Source organism: Crinia signifera, chromosome 4, assembly GCF_055691185.1.
Source record: "Crinia signifera chromosome 4, ASM5569118v1, whole genome shotgun sequence".
NCBI lineage: Eukaryota > Metazoa > Chordata > Amphibia > Anura > Myobatrachidae > Crinia > Crinia signifera.
The window spans coordinates 4,057,582-4,072,525 of record NC_139220.1 but is presented as its reverse complement, the minus strand read 5'-3'; the positions used below and the strand labels follow the sequence as shown (position 1 = coordinate 4,072,525).

General features: G+C 51.3%; 1 protein-coding gene across 1 annotated transcript in view; it reads left to right on the top strand.

Moving 5' to 3' along the window:
- Nucleotides 1-14,944, top strand: part of LOC146072199 (ATP-binding cassette sub-family C member 9-like) — a gene marked incomplete at its 3' end in the record, with an annotated part of 107,680 nt that overhangs the window by 63,975 nt on the left and 28,761 nt on the right. Inside the window, exons 20-21 of the mRNA XM_083179527.1 lie at nt 2,217-2,318; nt 3,018-3,102. Coding sequence (XP_083035653.1) covers nt 2,217-2,318; nt 3,018-3,102 — 187 coding nt within the window. The remainder of the gene's footprint in view (nt 1-2,216; nt 2,319-3,017; nt 3,103-14,944) is intronic.

The following is a 14,944-nucleotide window of genomic DNA, read 5'->3' as shown; positions in this document are numbered from 1 at the left end:
GCTGGGCGATGGCGGAGAGATTGTCTCACGCTGGGAGATGGCGGAGAGATTGTCTCACGCTGGGGGATGGCGGAGAGATTGTCTCACGCTGGGCGATGGCGGAGAGATTGTCTCACGCTGGGCGATGGCAGAGATTGTCTCACGCTGGGAGATGGCGGAGAGATTGTCTCACGCTGGGCGATGGCAGAGATTGTCTCACGCTGGGCGACGGCGGAGAGATTGTGTCACGCTGGGCGATGGCAGAGATTGTCTCACGCTGGGCGATGGCGGAGAGATTGTCTCATGCTGGGCGATGGCGGAGAGATTGTCTCATGCTGGGCGATGGCAGAGATTGTCTCACGCTGGGCGACGGCGGAGAGATTGTCTGACGCTGGGCGATGGCGGAGAGATTGTGTCACGCTGGGCGATGGCGGAGAGATTGTCTCACGCTGGGCGATGGCAGAGAGATTGTCTGACGCTGGGCGATGGCGGAGAGATTGTCTCACGCTGGGCGATGGCGGAGAGATTGTCTCACGCTGGGCGATGGCGGAGAGATTGTCTCACGCTGGGCGATGGCAGAGATTGTCTCACGCTGGGCGATGGCAGAGATTGTCCGACGCTGGGAGATGGCGGAGAGATTGTCTCACGCTGGGAGATGGCGGAGAGATTGTCTCACGCTGGGAGATGGCGGAGAGATTGTCTGACGCTGGGGGATGGCGGAGAGATTGTCTCACGCTGGGAGATGGCGGAGAGATTGTCTCACGCTGGGCGATGGCGGAGAGATTGTCTCACGCTGGGCGATGGCGGAGAGATTGTCTGACGCTGGGCGATGGCGGAGAGATTATCTCACGCTGGGCGATGGCGGAGAGATTGTCTCACGCTGGGCGATGGCGGAGAGATTGTCTCGCGCTGGGCGATGGCGGAGAGATTGTCTCACGCTGGGAGATGGCGGAGAGATTGTCTCACGCTGGGGGATGGCGGAGAGATTGTCTCACGCTGGGCGATGGCGGAGAGATTGTCTCACGCTGGGCGATGGCAGAGATTGTCTCACGCTGGGAGATGGCGGAGAGATTGTCTCACGCTGGGCGATGGCAGAGATTGTCTCACGCTGGGCGACGGCGGAGAGATTGTGTCACGCTGGGCGATGGCGGAGATTGTCTCACGCTGGGCGATGGCGGAGAGATTGTCTCATGCTGGGCGATGGCGGAGAGATTGTCTCATGCTGGGCGATGGCAGAGATTGTCTCACGCTGGGCGACGGCGGAGAGATTGTCTCACGCTGGGCGACGGCGGAGAGATTGTCTCACGCTGGGCGATGGCGGAGAGATTGTCTCACGCTGGGCGATGGCGGAGAGATTGTCTGACGCTGGGCGATGGCGGAGAGATTGTCTCACGCTGGGCGATGGCAGAGATTGTCTCACGCTGGGCGATGGCGGAGAGATTGTCTCACGCTGGGCGATGGCGGAGAGATTGTCTCACGCTGGGCGATGGCGGAGAGATTGTCTCACGCTGGGCGATGGCGGAGAGATTGTCTCACGCTGGGTGAAGGCGGAGGGACCGGCTGATGCTGGGCGACAGTGGAGAGAGTGACTCAGGCTGGGCGATGGCGGAGGGACCGGCTGATGCTGGGCGATGGTGGAGAGATTGTCTCACGCTGGGCGATGGCAGTGAGATTGTCTCACGCTGGGCGATGGCGGAGAGATTGTCTCACGCTGGGTGAAGGCAGAGGGACCGGCTGATGCTGGGCGATGGTGGAGAGATTGTCTCACGCTGGGCGATGGCGGAGAGATTGTCTCACGCTGGGCGATGGTGGAGAGATTGTCTCACGCTGGGCGATGGCGGAGAGATTGTCTCACGCTGGGCGATGGCGGAGAGATTGTCTCACGCTGGGTGAAGGCAGAGGGACCGGCTGATGCTGGGCGATGGTGGAGAGATTGTCTCACGCTGGGTGAAGGCGGAGGGACCGGCTGATGCTGGGGAATGGTGGAGAGAGTGACTCAGGCTGGGCGATGGCGGAGAGATTGTCTCACGCTGGGCGATGGCGGAGAGATTGTCTCACGCTGGGCGATGGCGGAGGGACCGGCTGATGCTGGGCGATGGTGGAGAGAGTGACTCAGGCTGGGCGATGGTGGAGTTATGACATACAGTATGATGGGCGACGGTGGAGCTATGGCTCATGCTGGGCGATGATGATTGGCCTTGGGGGTCCCTGTCTCATTCTCATTGGTTGTTTTACAGCAAGAACAGAAACTCTGTGGCGTACGCGGGACAGAAGCCGTGGCTGCTCAATGCCACTGTGGAGGAGAACATCACCTTCGGGAGTCCGTTCATCAAGCAAAGGTGACAGTCTGCAGCGTGGCTCTGTATCCCCCCCCTACCCCCTGCCTCATTCATTATCTGTACTAGAAGCACGGATGCCTGACACCGGCTGCGATCCCTCCAGTCCTGCGTAGGTTTCTATAGGGGATCGGTGCTGACCGATGTACCCGTATCCGGAATGTGAAGCATCACCAGTATTGGTCCCCACAGCTACTCACCGCACAGTGGACCGGGCAGAGGGTTCCCCTGGGACCCTCCCCAGAAGTGGCACCTGTGCAGTGCGGTCACCGTGGCACAGAACATTGCGGACATATGTCTGGAATCAGGCGCGTTGTGTCCACGCTCTGCGTATCCCGCTCTGAGGAATACAGATAGATAACCGCACGGTCATAATGTCAGCATGCCGACACCGGTGCAATGCTCATAATGTCGGCAGTTGGTTTTGTGACTGTATCTCTAGCGCTAGCTAAGTCTAATGGTAAGGTCAACATTTCACATGTCGACGCATTATGATGAATTATGGATTGTGTTGACATTTGAACTATGACAACACACGGTCACAGGGGCCGTGAGCCTGGAGCAATCAGCTCTTATTGGTGTGTAGCCAGTGTATGCAGACAATGGAATTACATAACGACCTATTGTCATGTGTCATGTATCATGTATGTAAGTGCAGACTCCCGCCATTGTTGCGTTATTGGTGTTCCTCTTATTACACAGGTACAAAGCCGTCACCGACGCCTGCTCGCTACAGCCTGACATTGACCTACTGCCGTTTGGAGATCAGACAGAGATTGGAGAAAGGGTAACATAATTATTATTATTATCCTTTATGTGGCGCCACAAGGGATCGGCAGTGCCCAGTGACTGGGTACACAACCATAGCTGTATCAGCAGGCGGCACTGACATAAGTATCAGGGGGAAAGAGAACAAGGGATCCGCAGTGCCCTATTACAGAGTATATAACCCAGGAGACAGTGACTGGCAGCTGTATACAATAGAGGACAAGTACAGGGTACATAACCATAGCTGCATCAGCAGGCGTCACTGACATAAGTATCAGGGGGAGAGAACAAGGGATCCACAGCGCCCTATTACACAGTACATAACCCAGGAGACAGTGACTTACAGCTGTATACAATAGAGGACAAGTACAGGGCACATAACCATAGCTGCATCAGCAGAGGGCACTGACAAAAGTATCAGGGGGCAGAGAACAAGGGATCCGCAGCACCCTATTACAGAGTATATAACCCAGGAGACAGTGACTTACAGCTGTATACAATAGAGGACAAGTACAGGGCACATAACCATAGCTGTATCAGCAGGCGGCACTGACATAAGTATCAGGGGGCAGAGAACAAGGGATCCGCAGCACCCTATTACAGAGTATATAACCCAGGAGACAGTGACTTACAGCTGTATACAATAGAGAACAAGTACAGGGCACATAACCATAGATGCATCAGCAGAGGACACTGACATACTGTAAGTATCAGGGGCAGAGAACAAGGGATCCGCAGCACCCTATTACAGAGTATATAACCCAGGAGACAGTGACTGGCAGCTGTATACAATAGAGGACAAGTACAAGGTATATAACTATAGCTGCATCAGCAGGCGGCACTGACATAAGTATCAGGGGGCGGAGAACAAGGGATCCGCAGCGCCCTATTACAGAGTATATAACCCAGGAGACAGTGACTTACAGCTGAATACAATAGAGGACAAGTACAGGGCACATAACCATAGCTGCATCAGCAGGGGACACTGACATAAGTATCAGGGGCAGAGAACAAGGGATCCGCAGCACCCTATTACAGAGTATATAACCCAGGAGACAGTGACTTACAGCTGAATACAATAGAGGACAAGTACAGGACACATAACCATAGCTGTATCAGCAGGCGGCACTGACATAAGAATCAGGGGGACAGAGAACAAGGGATCCGCAGCACCCTATTACAGAGTATATAACCCAGGAGACAGTGACTGGCAGCTGTATACAATAGAGGACAAGTACAGGGCATATAACCATAGCTGTATCAGCAGGCGGCACTGACATAAGTATCAGGGGGCAGAGAACAAGGGATCCGCAGCACCCTATTACAGAGTATACAACCCAGGAGACAGTGACTTACAGCTGAATACAATAGAGGACAAGTACAGGGCATATAACCATATCTGCATCAGCAGGGGCACTGACATAAGTATCAGGGGGCAGAGAACAAGGGATCCGCAGCACCCTATTACAGAGTATATAACCCAGGAGACAGTGACTTACAGCTGTATACAATAGAGAACAAGTACAAGGTATATAACCATATCTGCATCAGCAGGGGACACTGACATAAGTATCAGGGGGCAGAGAACAAGGGATCAGCAGCGCCCTATTACAGAGTATATAACCCAGGAGACAGTGACTTACAGCTGAAGACAATAGAGGACAAGTACAGGGAACATAACCATAGCTGCATCAGCAGAGGACACTGACATAAGTATCAGGGGGCAGAGAACATGGGATCTGCAGCACCCTATTACAGAGTATATAACCCAGGAGACAGTGACTTACAGCTGAATACAATAGAGGACAAGTACAGGGCACATAACCATAGCTGCATCAGCAGGCGGCATTGACATAAGTATCAGGGGGCAGAGAACAAGGGATCTGCAGCGCCCTATTACAGGGTATATAACCCAGGAGACAGTGACTGACAGCTGAATACAATAGAGGACAAGTACAGGGCACATAACCACCACTGCATCAGCAGAGGACACTGACATAAGTATCAGGGGGGCAGAGAACAAGGGATCCGCAGCGCCCTATTACATAGTATATAACCCAGGAGACAGTGACTTACAGCTGTATACAATAGAGGACAAGTACAGGGTATATAACCATAGCTGTATCAGCAGGCGGCACTGACATAAGTATCAGGGAGCAGAGAACAAGGGATCCGCAGCGCCCTATTACACAGTATATAACCCAGAAGACAGCGACTTACAGATGAATACGATAGAGGACAAGTACAGGGCACATAACCATAGCTGCTTTAGCAGGTAGCACTGACATAAGTATCAGGGGGCAAAGAACAAGGGATCCGCAGCACCCTATTACAGAGTATATAACCCAGGAGACAGTGACTTACAGCTGTATACAATAGAGGACAAGTACAGGGCACATATCTATAGCTGCATCAGCAGGGGACACTGACATAAGTATCAGGGGGCAGAGAACAAGGGATCCACAGCACCTTATTACAGAGTATATAACCCAGGAGACAGTGACTCACAGCTGTATACAATAGAGGACAAGTACAGGGCACATAACCATAGCTGCATCAGCAGGTGGCACTGACATAAGTATCAGGGGGCAGAGAACAAGGGATCCACAGCATCCTATTACAGAGTATATAACCCAGATGACAGTGACTGACAGCTGTATACAATAGAGGACAAGTACAGGGCACATAACCATAGCTGCATCAGCAGAGGACACTGACATAAGTATCAGCGGGGGGCAGAGAACAAGGGATCCGCAGCGCCCTATTACAGAGCATATAACCCAGGACACAGTGACTTACAGCTGTATACAATAGAGGACAAGTACAGGGCACATAACCATAGCTGCATCAGCAGGCGGCACTGACATAAGTATCATGGGGCAGAGAACAAGGGATCCGCAGCGCCCTATTACAGAGTATATAACCCAGGAGACAGTCACTTACAGCTGTATACAATAGAGGACAAGTACAGGGCACATAACCATAGCTGCATCAGCAGAGGACAATGAAATAAGTATCGGGGGGCAGAGAACAAGGGATCCACAGCGCCCTATTACACAGTATATAACCCAGGAGACAGTGACTTACAGCTGTATACACTAGAGGACAAGTACAGGGCACATAACCATAGCTGCATCAGCAGAGGACACTGACATTAGTATCAGGGGGCAGAGAACAAGGGATCCGCAGCACCCTATTACACAGTATATAACCCAGGAGACAGTGACTTACAGCTGTATACAATAGAGGACAAGTACAGGGCACATAACCATAGCTGCATCAGCAGAGGGCACTGACAAAAGTATCAGGGGGCAGAGAACAAGGGATCCGCAGCACCCTATTACAGAGTATATAACCCAGGAGACAGTGACTTACAGCTGTATACAATAGAGGACAAGTACAGGGCACATAACCATAGCTGCATCAGCAGGCGGCACTGACATAAGTATCAGGGGGGCAGAGAACAAGGGATCCGCAGCGCCCTATTACAGAGTATATAACCCAGGAGACAGTGACTTACAGCTGTATACAATAGAGGACAAGTACAGGGCACATAACCATAGCTGCATCAGCAGGCGGCACTGACATAAGTATCAGGGGGCAGAGAACAAGGGATCCGCAGCACCCTATTACACAGTATATAACCCAGGAGACAGTGACTTACAGCTGTATACAATAGAGGACAAGTACAGGGCACATAACCATAGCTGCATCAGCAGAGGGCACTGACAAAAGTATCAGGGGGCAGAGAACAAGGGATCCGCAGCACCCTATTACAGAGTATATAACCCAGGAGACAGTGACTTACAGCTGTATACAATAGAGGACAAGTACAGGGCACATAACCATAGCTGCATCAGCAGGCGGCACTGACATAAGTATCAGGGGGGCAGAGAACAAGGGATCCGCAGCACCCTATTACAGAGTATATAACCCAGGAGACAGTGACTTACAGCTGTATACAATAGAGGACAAGTACAGGGCACATAACCATAGCTGCATCAGCAGGCGGCACTGACATAAGTATCAGGGGGCAGAGAACAAGGGATCCGCAGCACCCTATTACACAGTATATAACCAAGGAGACAGTTACTTACAGCTGTATACAATAGAGGACAAGTACAGGACACATAACCATAGCTGCATCAGCAAAGGGCACTGACATAAGTATCAGGGGGCAGAGAACAAGGGATCCGCAGCACCCTATTACATAGTATATAACCCAGGAGACAGTGACTTACAGCTGTATACAATAGAGGACAAGTACAGGTTATATAACCATAGCTGTATCAGCAGGCGGCACTGACATAAGTATCAGGGGGCAGAGAACAAAGGATCCGCAGCGCCCTATTACACAGTATATAACCCAGAAGACAGCGACTTACAGATGAATACGATAGAGGACAAGTACAGGGCACATAACCATAGCTGCTTTAGCAGGTAGCACTGACATAAGTATCAGGGGGCAAAGAACAAGGGATCCGCAGCACCCTATTACAGAGTATATAACCCAGGAGACAGTGACTTACAGCTGTACACAATAGAGGACAAGTACAGGGCACATAACCATAGCTGCATCAGCAGGGGACACTGACATAAGTATCAGGGGGCAGAGAACAAGGGATCCGCAGCACCTTATTACAGAGTATATAACCCAGGAGACAGTGACTTACAGCTGTATACAATAGAGGACAAGTACAGGGCACATAACCATAGCTGCATCAGCAGGTGGCACTGACATAAGTATCAGGGGGCAGAGAACAAGGGATCCACAGCATCCTATTACAGAGTATATAACAAAGGTGACAGTGACTGACAGCTGTATACAATAGAGGACAAGTACAGGGCACATAATCATAGCTGCATCAGCAGGCGGCACTGACATAAGTATCAGGGGGCAGAGAACAAGGGATCCGCAGCACCCTATTACAGAGCATATAACCCAGGACACAGTGACTTACAGCTGTATACAATAGAGAACAAGTACAGGGTACATAACTATAGCTGCATCAGCAGGGGACACTGACATAAGTATCAGGGGGCAGAGAACAAGGGATCCGCAGTGCCCTATTACAGAGTATATAACCCAGGAGACAGTCACTTACAGCTGTATACAATAGAGGACAAGTACAGGGCACATAACTATAGCTGCATCAGCAGAGGACACTAAAATAAGTATCAGGGGGCAGAGAACAAGGGATCCACAGCGCCCTATTACACAGTATATAACCCAGGAGACAGTGACTTACAGCTGTATACAATAGAGGACAAGTACAGGGCACATAAGCATAGCTGCATCAGCAGAGGACACTGACATTAGTATAAGGGGGCAGAGAACAAGGGATCCGCAGCACCCTATTACACAGTATATAACCCAGGAGACAGTGACTTACAGCTGTATACAATAGAGGACAAGTACAGGGCACATAACCATAGCTGCATCAGCAGAGGGCACTGACATAAGTATCAGGGGGCAGAGAACAAGGGATCCGCAGCACCCTATTACAGAGTATATAACCCAGGAGACAGTGACTTACAGCTGTATACAATAGAGGACAAGTACAGGGCACATAACCATAGCTGCATCAGCAGAGGGCACTGACATGAGTATCAGGGTGGCAGAGAACTGCAGAATTAGGTTCCATCCTGGCACCACCTGCTGAGCGTTACACTCCGGCTGCTCAGACCGTAGCACTAGATTCTCCGGACATGGCCAGGATTAGATGTTATATTTATACCTTTGTAACACTTGCTCTCTGTATAACTGTGTAGAGAGGAGGCAGAGTTATGTACAGCGTGACGGCTCTGTATCATCAGGGCACTTACTCCCTGTATAACTGTGTAGAGAGGAGGCAGAGTTATGTACAGCGTGAGGGCTCTGTGGTATCAGCGCACTTACTCCCTGTATAACTGTGTAGAGAGGAGGCAGAGTTATGTACAGCGTGAGGGCTCTGTGGTATCAGGGCACTTACTCCCTGTATAACTGTGTAGAGAGGAGGCAGAGTTATGTACAGCGTGAGGGCTCTGTGGCATCAGGGCACTTACTCCCTGTATAACTGTGTAGAGAGGAGGCAGAGTTATGTACAGTGTGACGGCTCTGTGGCATCAGGGCACTTACTCCCTGTATAACTGTGTAGAGAGGAGGCAGAGTTATGTACAGTGTGACGGCTCTGTGGCATCAGGGCACTTACTCTCTGTTTAACTGTGTAGAGAGGAGGCAGAGTTATGTACAGTGTGACGGCTCTGTGGCATAAGGGCACTTACTCCCTGTATAACTGTGTAGGGAGGAGGCAGAGTTATGTACAGTGTGAGGGCTCTGTGGCATCGGCGCACTTACTCCCTGTATAACTGTGTAGAGAGGAGGCAGAGTTATGTACAGTGTGAGGGCTCTGTGGCATCGGGGCACTTACTCCCTGTATAACTGTGTAGAGAGGAGGCAAAGTTATGTACAGTGTGAGGGCTATGTGGCATCGGGGCACTTACTCCCTGTATAACTGTGTAGAGAGGAGGCCTAGTTATGTACAGTGTGACGGCTCTGCGGCATCAGGGCACTTACTCCCTGTATAACTGTGTAGAGAGGAGGCAGAGTTATGTGCGGTGTGAGGGCTCTGTGGCATCAGGGCACTTACTCCCTGTATAACTGTGTAGGGAGGAGGCAGAGTTATGAACAGTGTGAGGGCTCTGTGGCATCAGGGCACTTACTCCCTGTATAACTGTGTAGAGAGGAGGCAGAGTTATGTACAGTGTGACGGCTCTGTGGCATCAGGGTACTTACTCCCTGTATAACTGTGTAGAGAGGAGGCAAAGTTATGTACAGTGTGAGGGCTCTGTGGCATCAGGGCACTTACTCCCTGTATAACTGTGTAGGGAGGAGGCAGAGTTATGTACAGTGTGACGGCTCTGTGGCATCAGGGCACTTACTCCCTGTATAACTGTGTAGAGAGGAGGCAGAGTTATGTACAGTGTGAGGGCTCTGTGGTATCGGGGCACTTACTCCCTGTATAACTGTGTAGAGAGGAGGCAGAGTTATGTACAGTGTGACGGCTCTGTGGCATCGGGGCACTTACTCCCTGTATAACTGTGTAGAGAGGAGGCAGAGTTATGTACAGTGTGAGGGCTCTGTGGCATCAGGGCACTTGCTCCCTGTATAACTGTGTAGGGAGGAGGCAGAGTTATGTACAGTGTGAGGGCTCTGTGACATCAGGGCACTTACTCCCTGTATAACTGTGTAGGGAAGAGGCAGAGTTATGTACAGTGTGAGGGCTCTGTGGCATCAGGGCACTTACTCCCTGTATAACTGTGTAGAGAGGAGGCAGAGTTATGTACAGTGTGAGGGCTCTGTGGCATCAGGGCACTTACTCCCTGTATAACTGTGTAGAGAGGAGGCAGAGTTATGTACAGTGTGAGGGCTCTGTGGCATCAGGGCACTTACTCCCTGTATAACTGTGTAGGGAGGAGGCAGAGTTATGTACAGCGCGAGGGCTCTGTGGTATCAGGGCACTTACTCCCTGTATAACTGTGTAGAGAGGAGGCAGAGTTATGTACAGCGTGAGGGCTCTGTGGTATCAGGGCACTTACTCCCTGTATAACTGTGTAGAGAGGAGGCAGAGTTATGTACAGTGTTAGGGCTCTGTGGTATCAGGGCACTTACTCCCTGTATAACTGTGTAGAGAGGAGGCAGAGTTATGTACAGCGTGACGGCTCTGTGGCATTAGGGCACTTACTCCCTGTATAACTGTGTAGGGAGGAGGCAGAGTTATGTACAGCGTGACGGCTCTGTGGCATTAGGGCACTTACTCCCTGTATAACTGTGTAGAGAGGAGGCAGAGTTATGTACAGTCTGAGGGCTCTGTGGCATCAGCGCACTTGCTCCCTGTATAACTGTGTAGAGAGGAGGCAGAGTTATGTACAGCGTGACGGCTCTGTGGCATCAGGGCACTTACTCCCTGTATAACTGTGTAGAGAGGAGGCAGAGTTATGTACAGCGTGATGGCTTTGTGGCATCAGCGCACTTACTCCCTGTATAACTGTGTAGAGAGGAGGCAGAGTTATGTACAGCGTGACGGCTCTGCGGCATCAGGGCACTTACTCCCTGTATAACTGTGTAGGGAGGAGGCAGAGTTATGTACAGTGTGAGGGCTCTGTGGCATCAGGGCACTTACTCCCTGTATAACTGTGTAGAGAGGAGGCAGAGTTATGTACAGTGTGACGGCTCTGTGGCATCAGGGCACTTACTCCCTGTATAACTGTGTAGGGAGGAGGCAGAGTTATGTACAGTGTGACGGCTCTGTGGCATCAGGGCACTTACTCCCTGTATAACTGTGTAGGGAGGAGGCAGAGTTATGTACAGTGTGAGGGCTCTGTGGCATCAGCGCACTTACTCCCTGTATAACTGTGTAGAGAGGAGGCAGAGTTATGTACAGTGTGAGGGCTCTGTGGCATCAGCGCACTTACTCCCTGTATAACTGTGTAGAGAGGAGGCAGAGTTATGTACAGTGTGAGGGCTCTGCGGCATCAGCGCACTTACTCCCTGTATAACTGTGTAGAGAGGAGGCAGAGTTATGTACAGTGTGAGGGCTCTGCGGCATCAGGGCACTTACTCTCTGTATAACTGTGTAGAGAGGAGGCAGAGTTATGTACAGTGTGACGGCTCTGTGGCATCGGGGCACTTACTCCCTGTATAACTGTGTAGGGAGGAGGCAGAGTTATGTACAGTGTGAGGGCTCTGTGGTATCAGGCCACTTACTCCCTGTATAACTGTGTAGAGAGGAGGCAGAGTTATGTACAGTGTGACGGCTCTGTGGCATCAGGGCACTTACTCCCTGTATAACTGTGTAGGGAGGAGGCAGAGTTATGTACAGTGTGACGGCTCTGTGGCATCAGCGCACTTACTCCCTGTATAACTGTGTAGAGAGGAGGCAGAGTTATGTACAGTGTGAGGGCTCTGTGGCATCAGGGCACTTACTCCCTGTATAACTGTGTAGGGAGGAGGCAGAGTTATGTACAGTGTGACGGCTCTGTGGCATCAGCGCACTTACTCCCTGTATAACTGTGTAGAGAGGAGGCAGAGTTATGTACAGTGTGACGGCTCTGTGGCACCGGGGCCCTTACTCCCTGTATAACTGTGTAGAGAGGAGGCAGAGTTATGTACAGTGTGACGGCTCTGTGGCACCGGGGCCCTTACTCCCTGTATAACTGTGTAGAGAGGAGGCAGAGTTATGTACAGCGTGACGGTTCTGTGGCATCAGGGCACTTACTCCCTGTATAACTGTGTAGAGAGGAGGCAGAGTTATGTACAGCGTGACGGCTCTGTGGCATCGGGGCACTTACTCCCTGTATAACTGTGTAGAGAGGAGGCAGAGTTATGTACAGTGTGAGGGCTCTGTGGCATCAGGACACTTACTCCCTGTATAACTGTGTAGGGAGGAGGCAGAGTTATGTACAGTGTGACGGCTCTGTGGCATCAGGGCACTTACTCCCTGTATAACTGTGTATAGAGGAGGCAGAGTTATGTACAGCGTGACGGCTCTGTGGCATCGGGGCACTTACTCCCTGTATAACTGTGTAGAGAGGAGGCAGAGTTATGTACAGTGTGAGGGCTCTGTGGCATCAGGGCACTTACTCCCTGTATAACTGTGTAGAGAGGAGGCAGAGTTATGTACAGCGTGACGGTTCTGTGGCATCAGGGCACTTACTCCCTGTATAACTGTGTAGAGAGGAGGCAGAGTTATGTACAGTGTGAGGGCTCTGTGGCATCAGGACACTTACTCCCTGTATAACTGTGTAGGGAGGAGGCAGAGTTATGTACAGCGTGACGGCTCTGTGGCATCGGGGCACTTACTCCCTGTATAACTGTGTAGAGAGGAGGCAGAGTTATGTACAGTGTGAGGGCTCTGTGGCATCAGGACACTTACTCCCTGTATAACTGTGTAGGGAGGAGGCAGAGTTATGTATAGTGTGACGGCTCTGTGGCATCAGGGCACTTACTCCCTGTATAACTGTGTATAGAGGAGGCAGAGTTATGTACAGCGTGACGGCTCTGTGGCATCGGGGCACTTACTCCCTGTATAACTGTGTAGACAGGAGTCAGAGTTATGTACAGTGTGAGGGCTCTGTGGCATCAGCGCACTTACTCCCTGTATAACTGTGTAGGGAGGAGGCAGAGTTATGTACAGCGTGACGGCTCTGTGGCATCAGGGCACTTACTCCCTGTATAACTGTGTATAGAGGAGGCAGAGTTATGTACAGCGTGACGGCTCTGTGGCATCGGGGCACTTACTTCCTGTATAACTGTGTAGACAGGAGTCAGAGTTATGTACAGTGTGAGGGCTCTGTGGTATCATTGCACTTACTCCCTGTATAACTGTGTAGAGAGGAGGCAGAGTTATGTACAGTGTGAGGGCTCTGTGGCATCGGGGCACTTACTTCCTGTATAACTGTGTAGACAGGAGTCAGAGTTATGTACAGCGTGAGGGCTCTGTGGCATCAGCGCACTTACTCCCTGTATAACTGTGTAGGGAGGAGGCAGAGTTATGTACAGTGTGACGGCTCTGTGGCATCAGGGCACTTACTCCCTGTATAACTGTGTAGGGAGGAGGCAGAGTTATGTACAGTGTGACGGCTCTGTGGCATCGGGGCACTTACTCCCTGTATAACTGTGTAGAGAGCAGGCAGAGTTATGTACAGCGTGACGGCTCTGTGGCATCGGGGCACTTACTCCCTGTATAACTGTGTAGGGAGGAGGCAGAGTTATGTACAGCGTGACGGCTCTTTGGCATCAGGGCACTTACTCCCTGTATAACTGTGTAGAGAGGAGGCAGAGTTATGTACAGCGTGAGGGCTCTGTGGCATCAGCGCACTTACTCCCTGTATAACTGTGTAGGGAGGAGGCAGAGTTATGTACAGTGTGAGGGCTCTGTGGCATCAGCACACTTACTCCCTGTATAACTGTGTAGGGAGGAGGCAGAGTTATGTACAGTGTGACGGCTCTGTGGCATCGGGGCACTTACTCCCTGTATAACTGTGTAGAGAGCAGGCAGAGTTATGTACAGCGTGACGGCTCTGTGGCATCGGGGCACTTACTCCCTGTATAACTGTGTAGAGAGCAGGCAGAGTTATGTACAGCGTGACGGCTCTGTGGCATCAGGGCATTTACTCCCTGTATAACTGTGTAGGGAGGAGGCAGAGTTATGTACAGCGTGACGGCTCTGTGGCATCAGGGCACTTACTCCCTGTATAACTGTGTAGAGAGGAGGCAGAGTTATGTACAGTGTGACGGCTCTGGGGCATCAGGGCACTTACTCCCTGTATAACTGTGTATAGAGGAGGCAGAGTTATGTACAGTGTGACGGCTCTGTGGTATCGGGGCACTTACTCCCTGTATAACTGTGTAGAGAGGAGGCAGAGTTATGTACAGCGTGACGGCTCTGTGGCATCAGGGCACTTACTCCCTGTATAACTGTGTAGAGAGGAGGCAGAGTTATGTACAGTGTGAGGGCTCTGTGGCATCAGCGCACTTACTCCCTGTATAACTGTGTAGAGAGGAGGCAGAGTTATGTACAGTGTGAGGGCTCTGTGGCATCAGGGCACTTACTCCCTGTATAACTGTGTAGAGAGGAGGCAGAGTTATGTACAGTGTGACGGCTCTGGGGCATCAGGGCACTTACTCCCTGTATAACTGTGTATAGAGGAGGCAGAGTTATGTACAGTGTGACGGCTCTGTGGTATCGGGGCACTTACTCCCTGTATAACTGTGTAGAGAGGAGGCAGAGTTATGTACAGCGTGACGGCTCTGTGGCATCAGGGCACTTACTCCCTGTATAACTGTGTAGAGAGGAGGCAGAGTTATGTACAGCGTGACG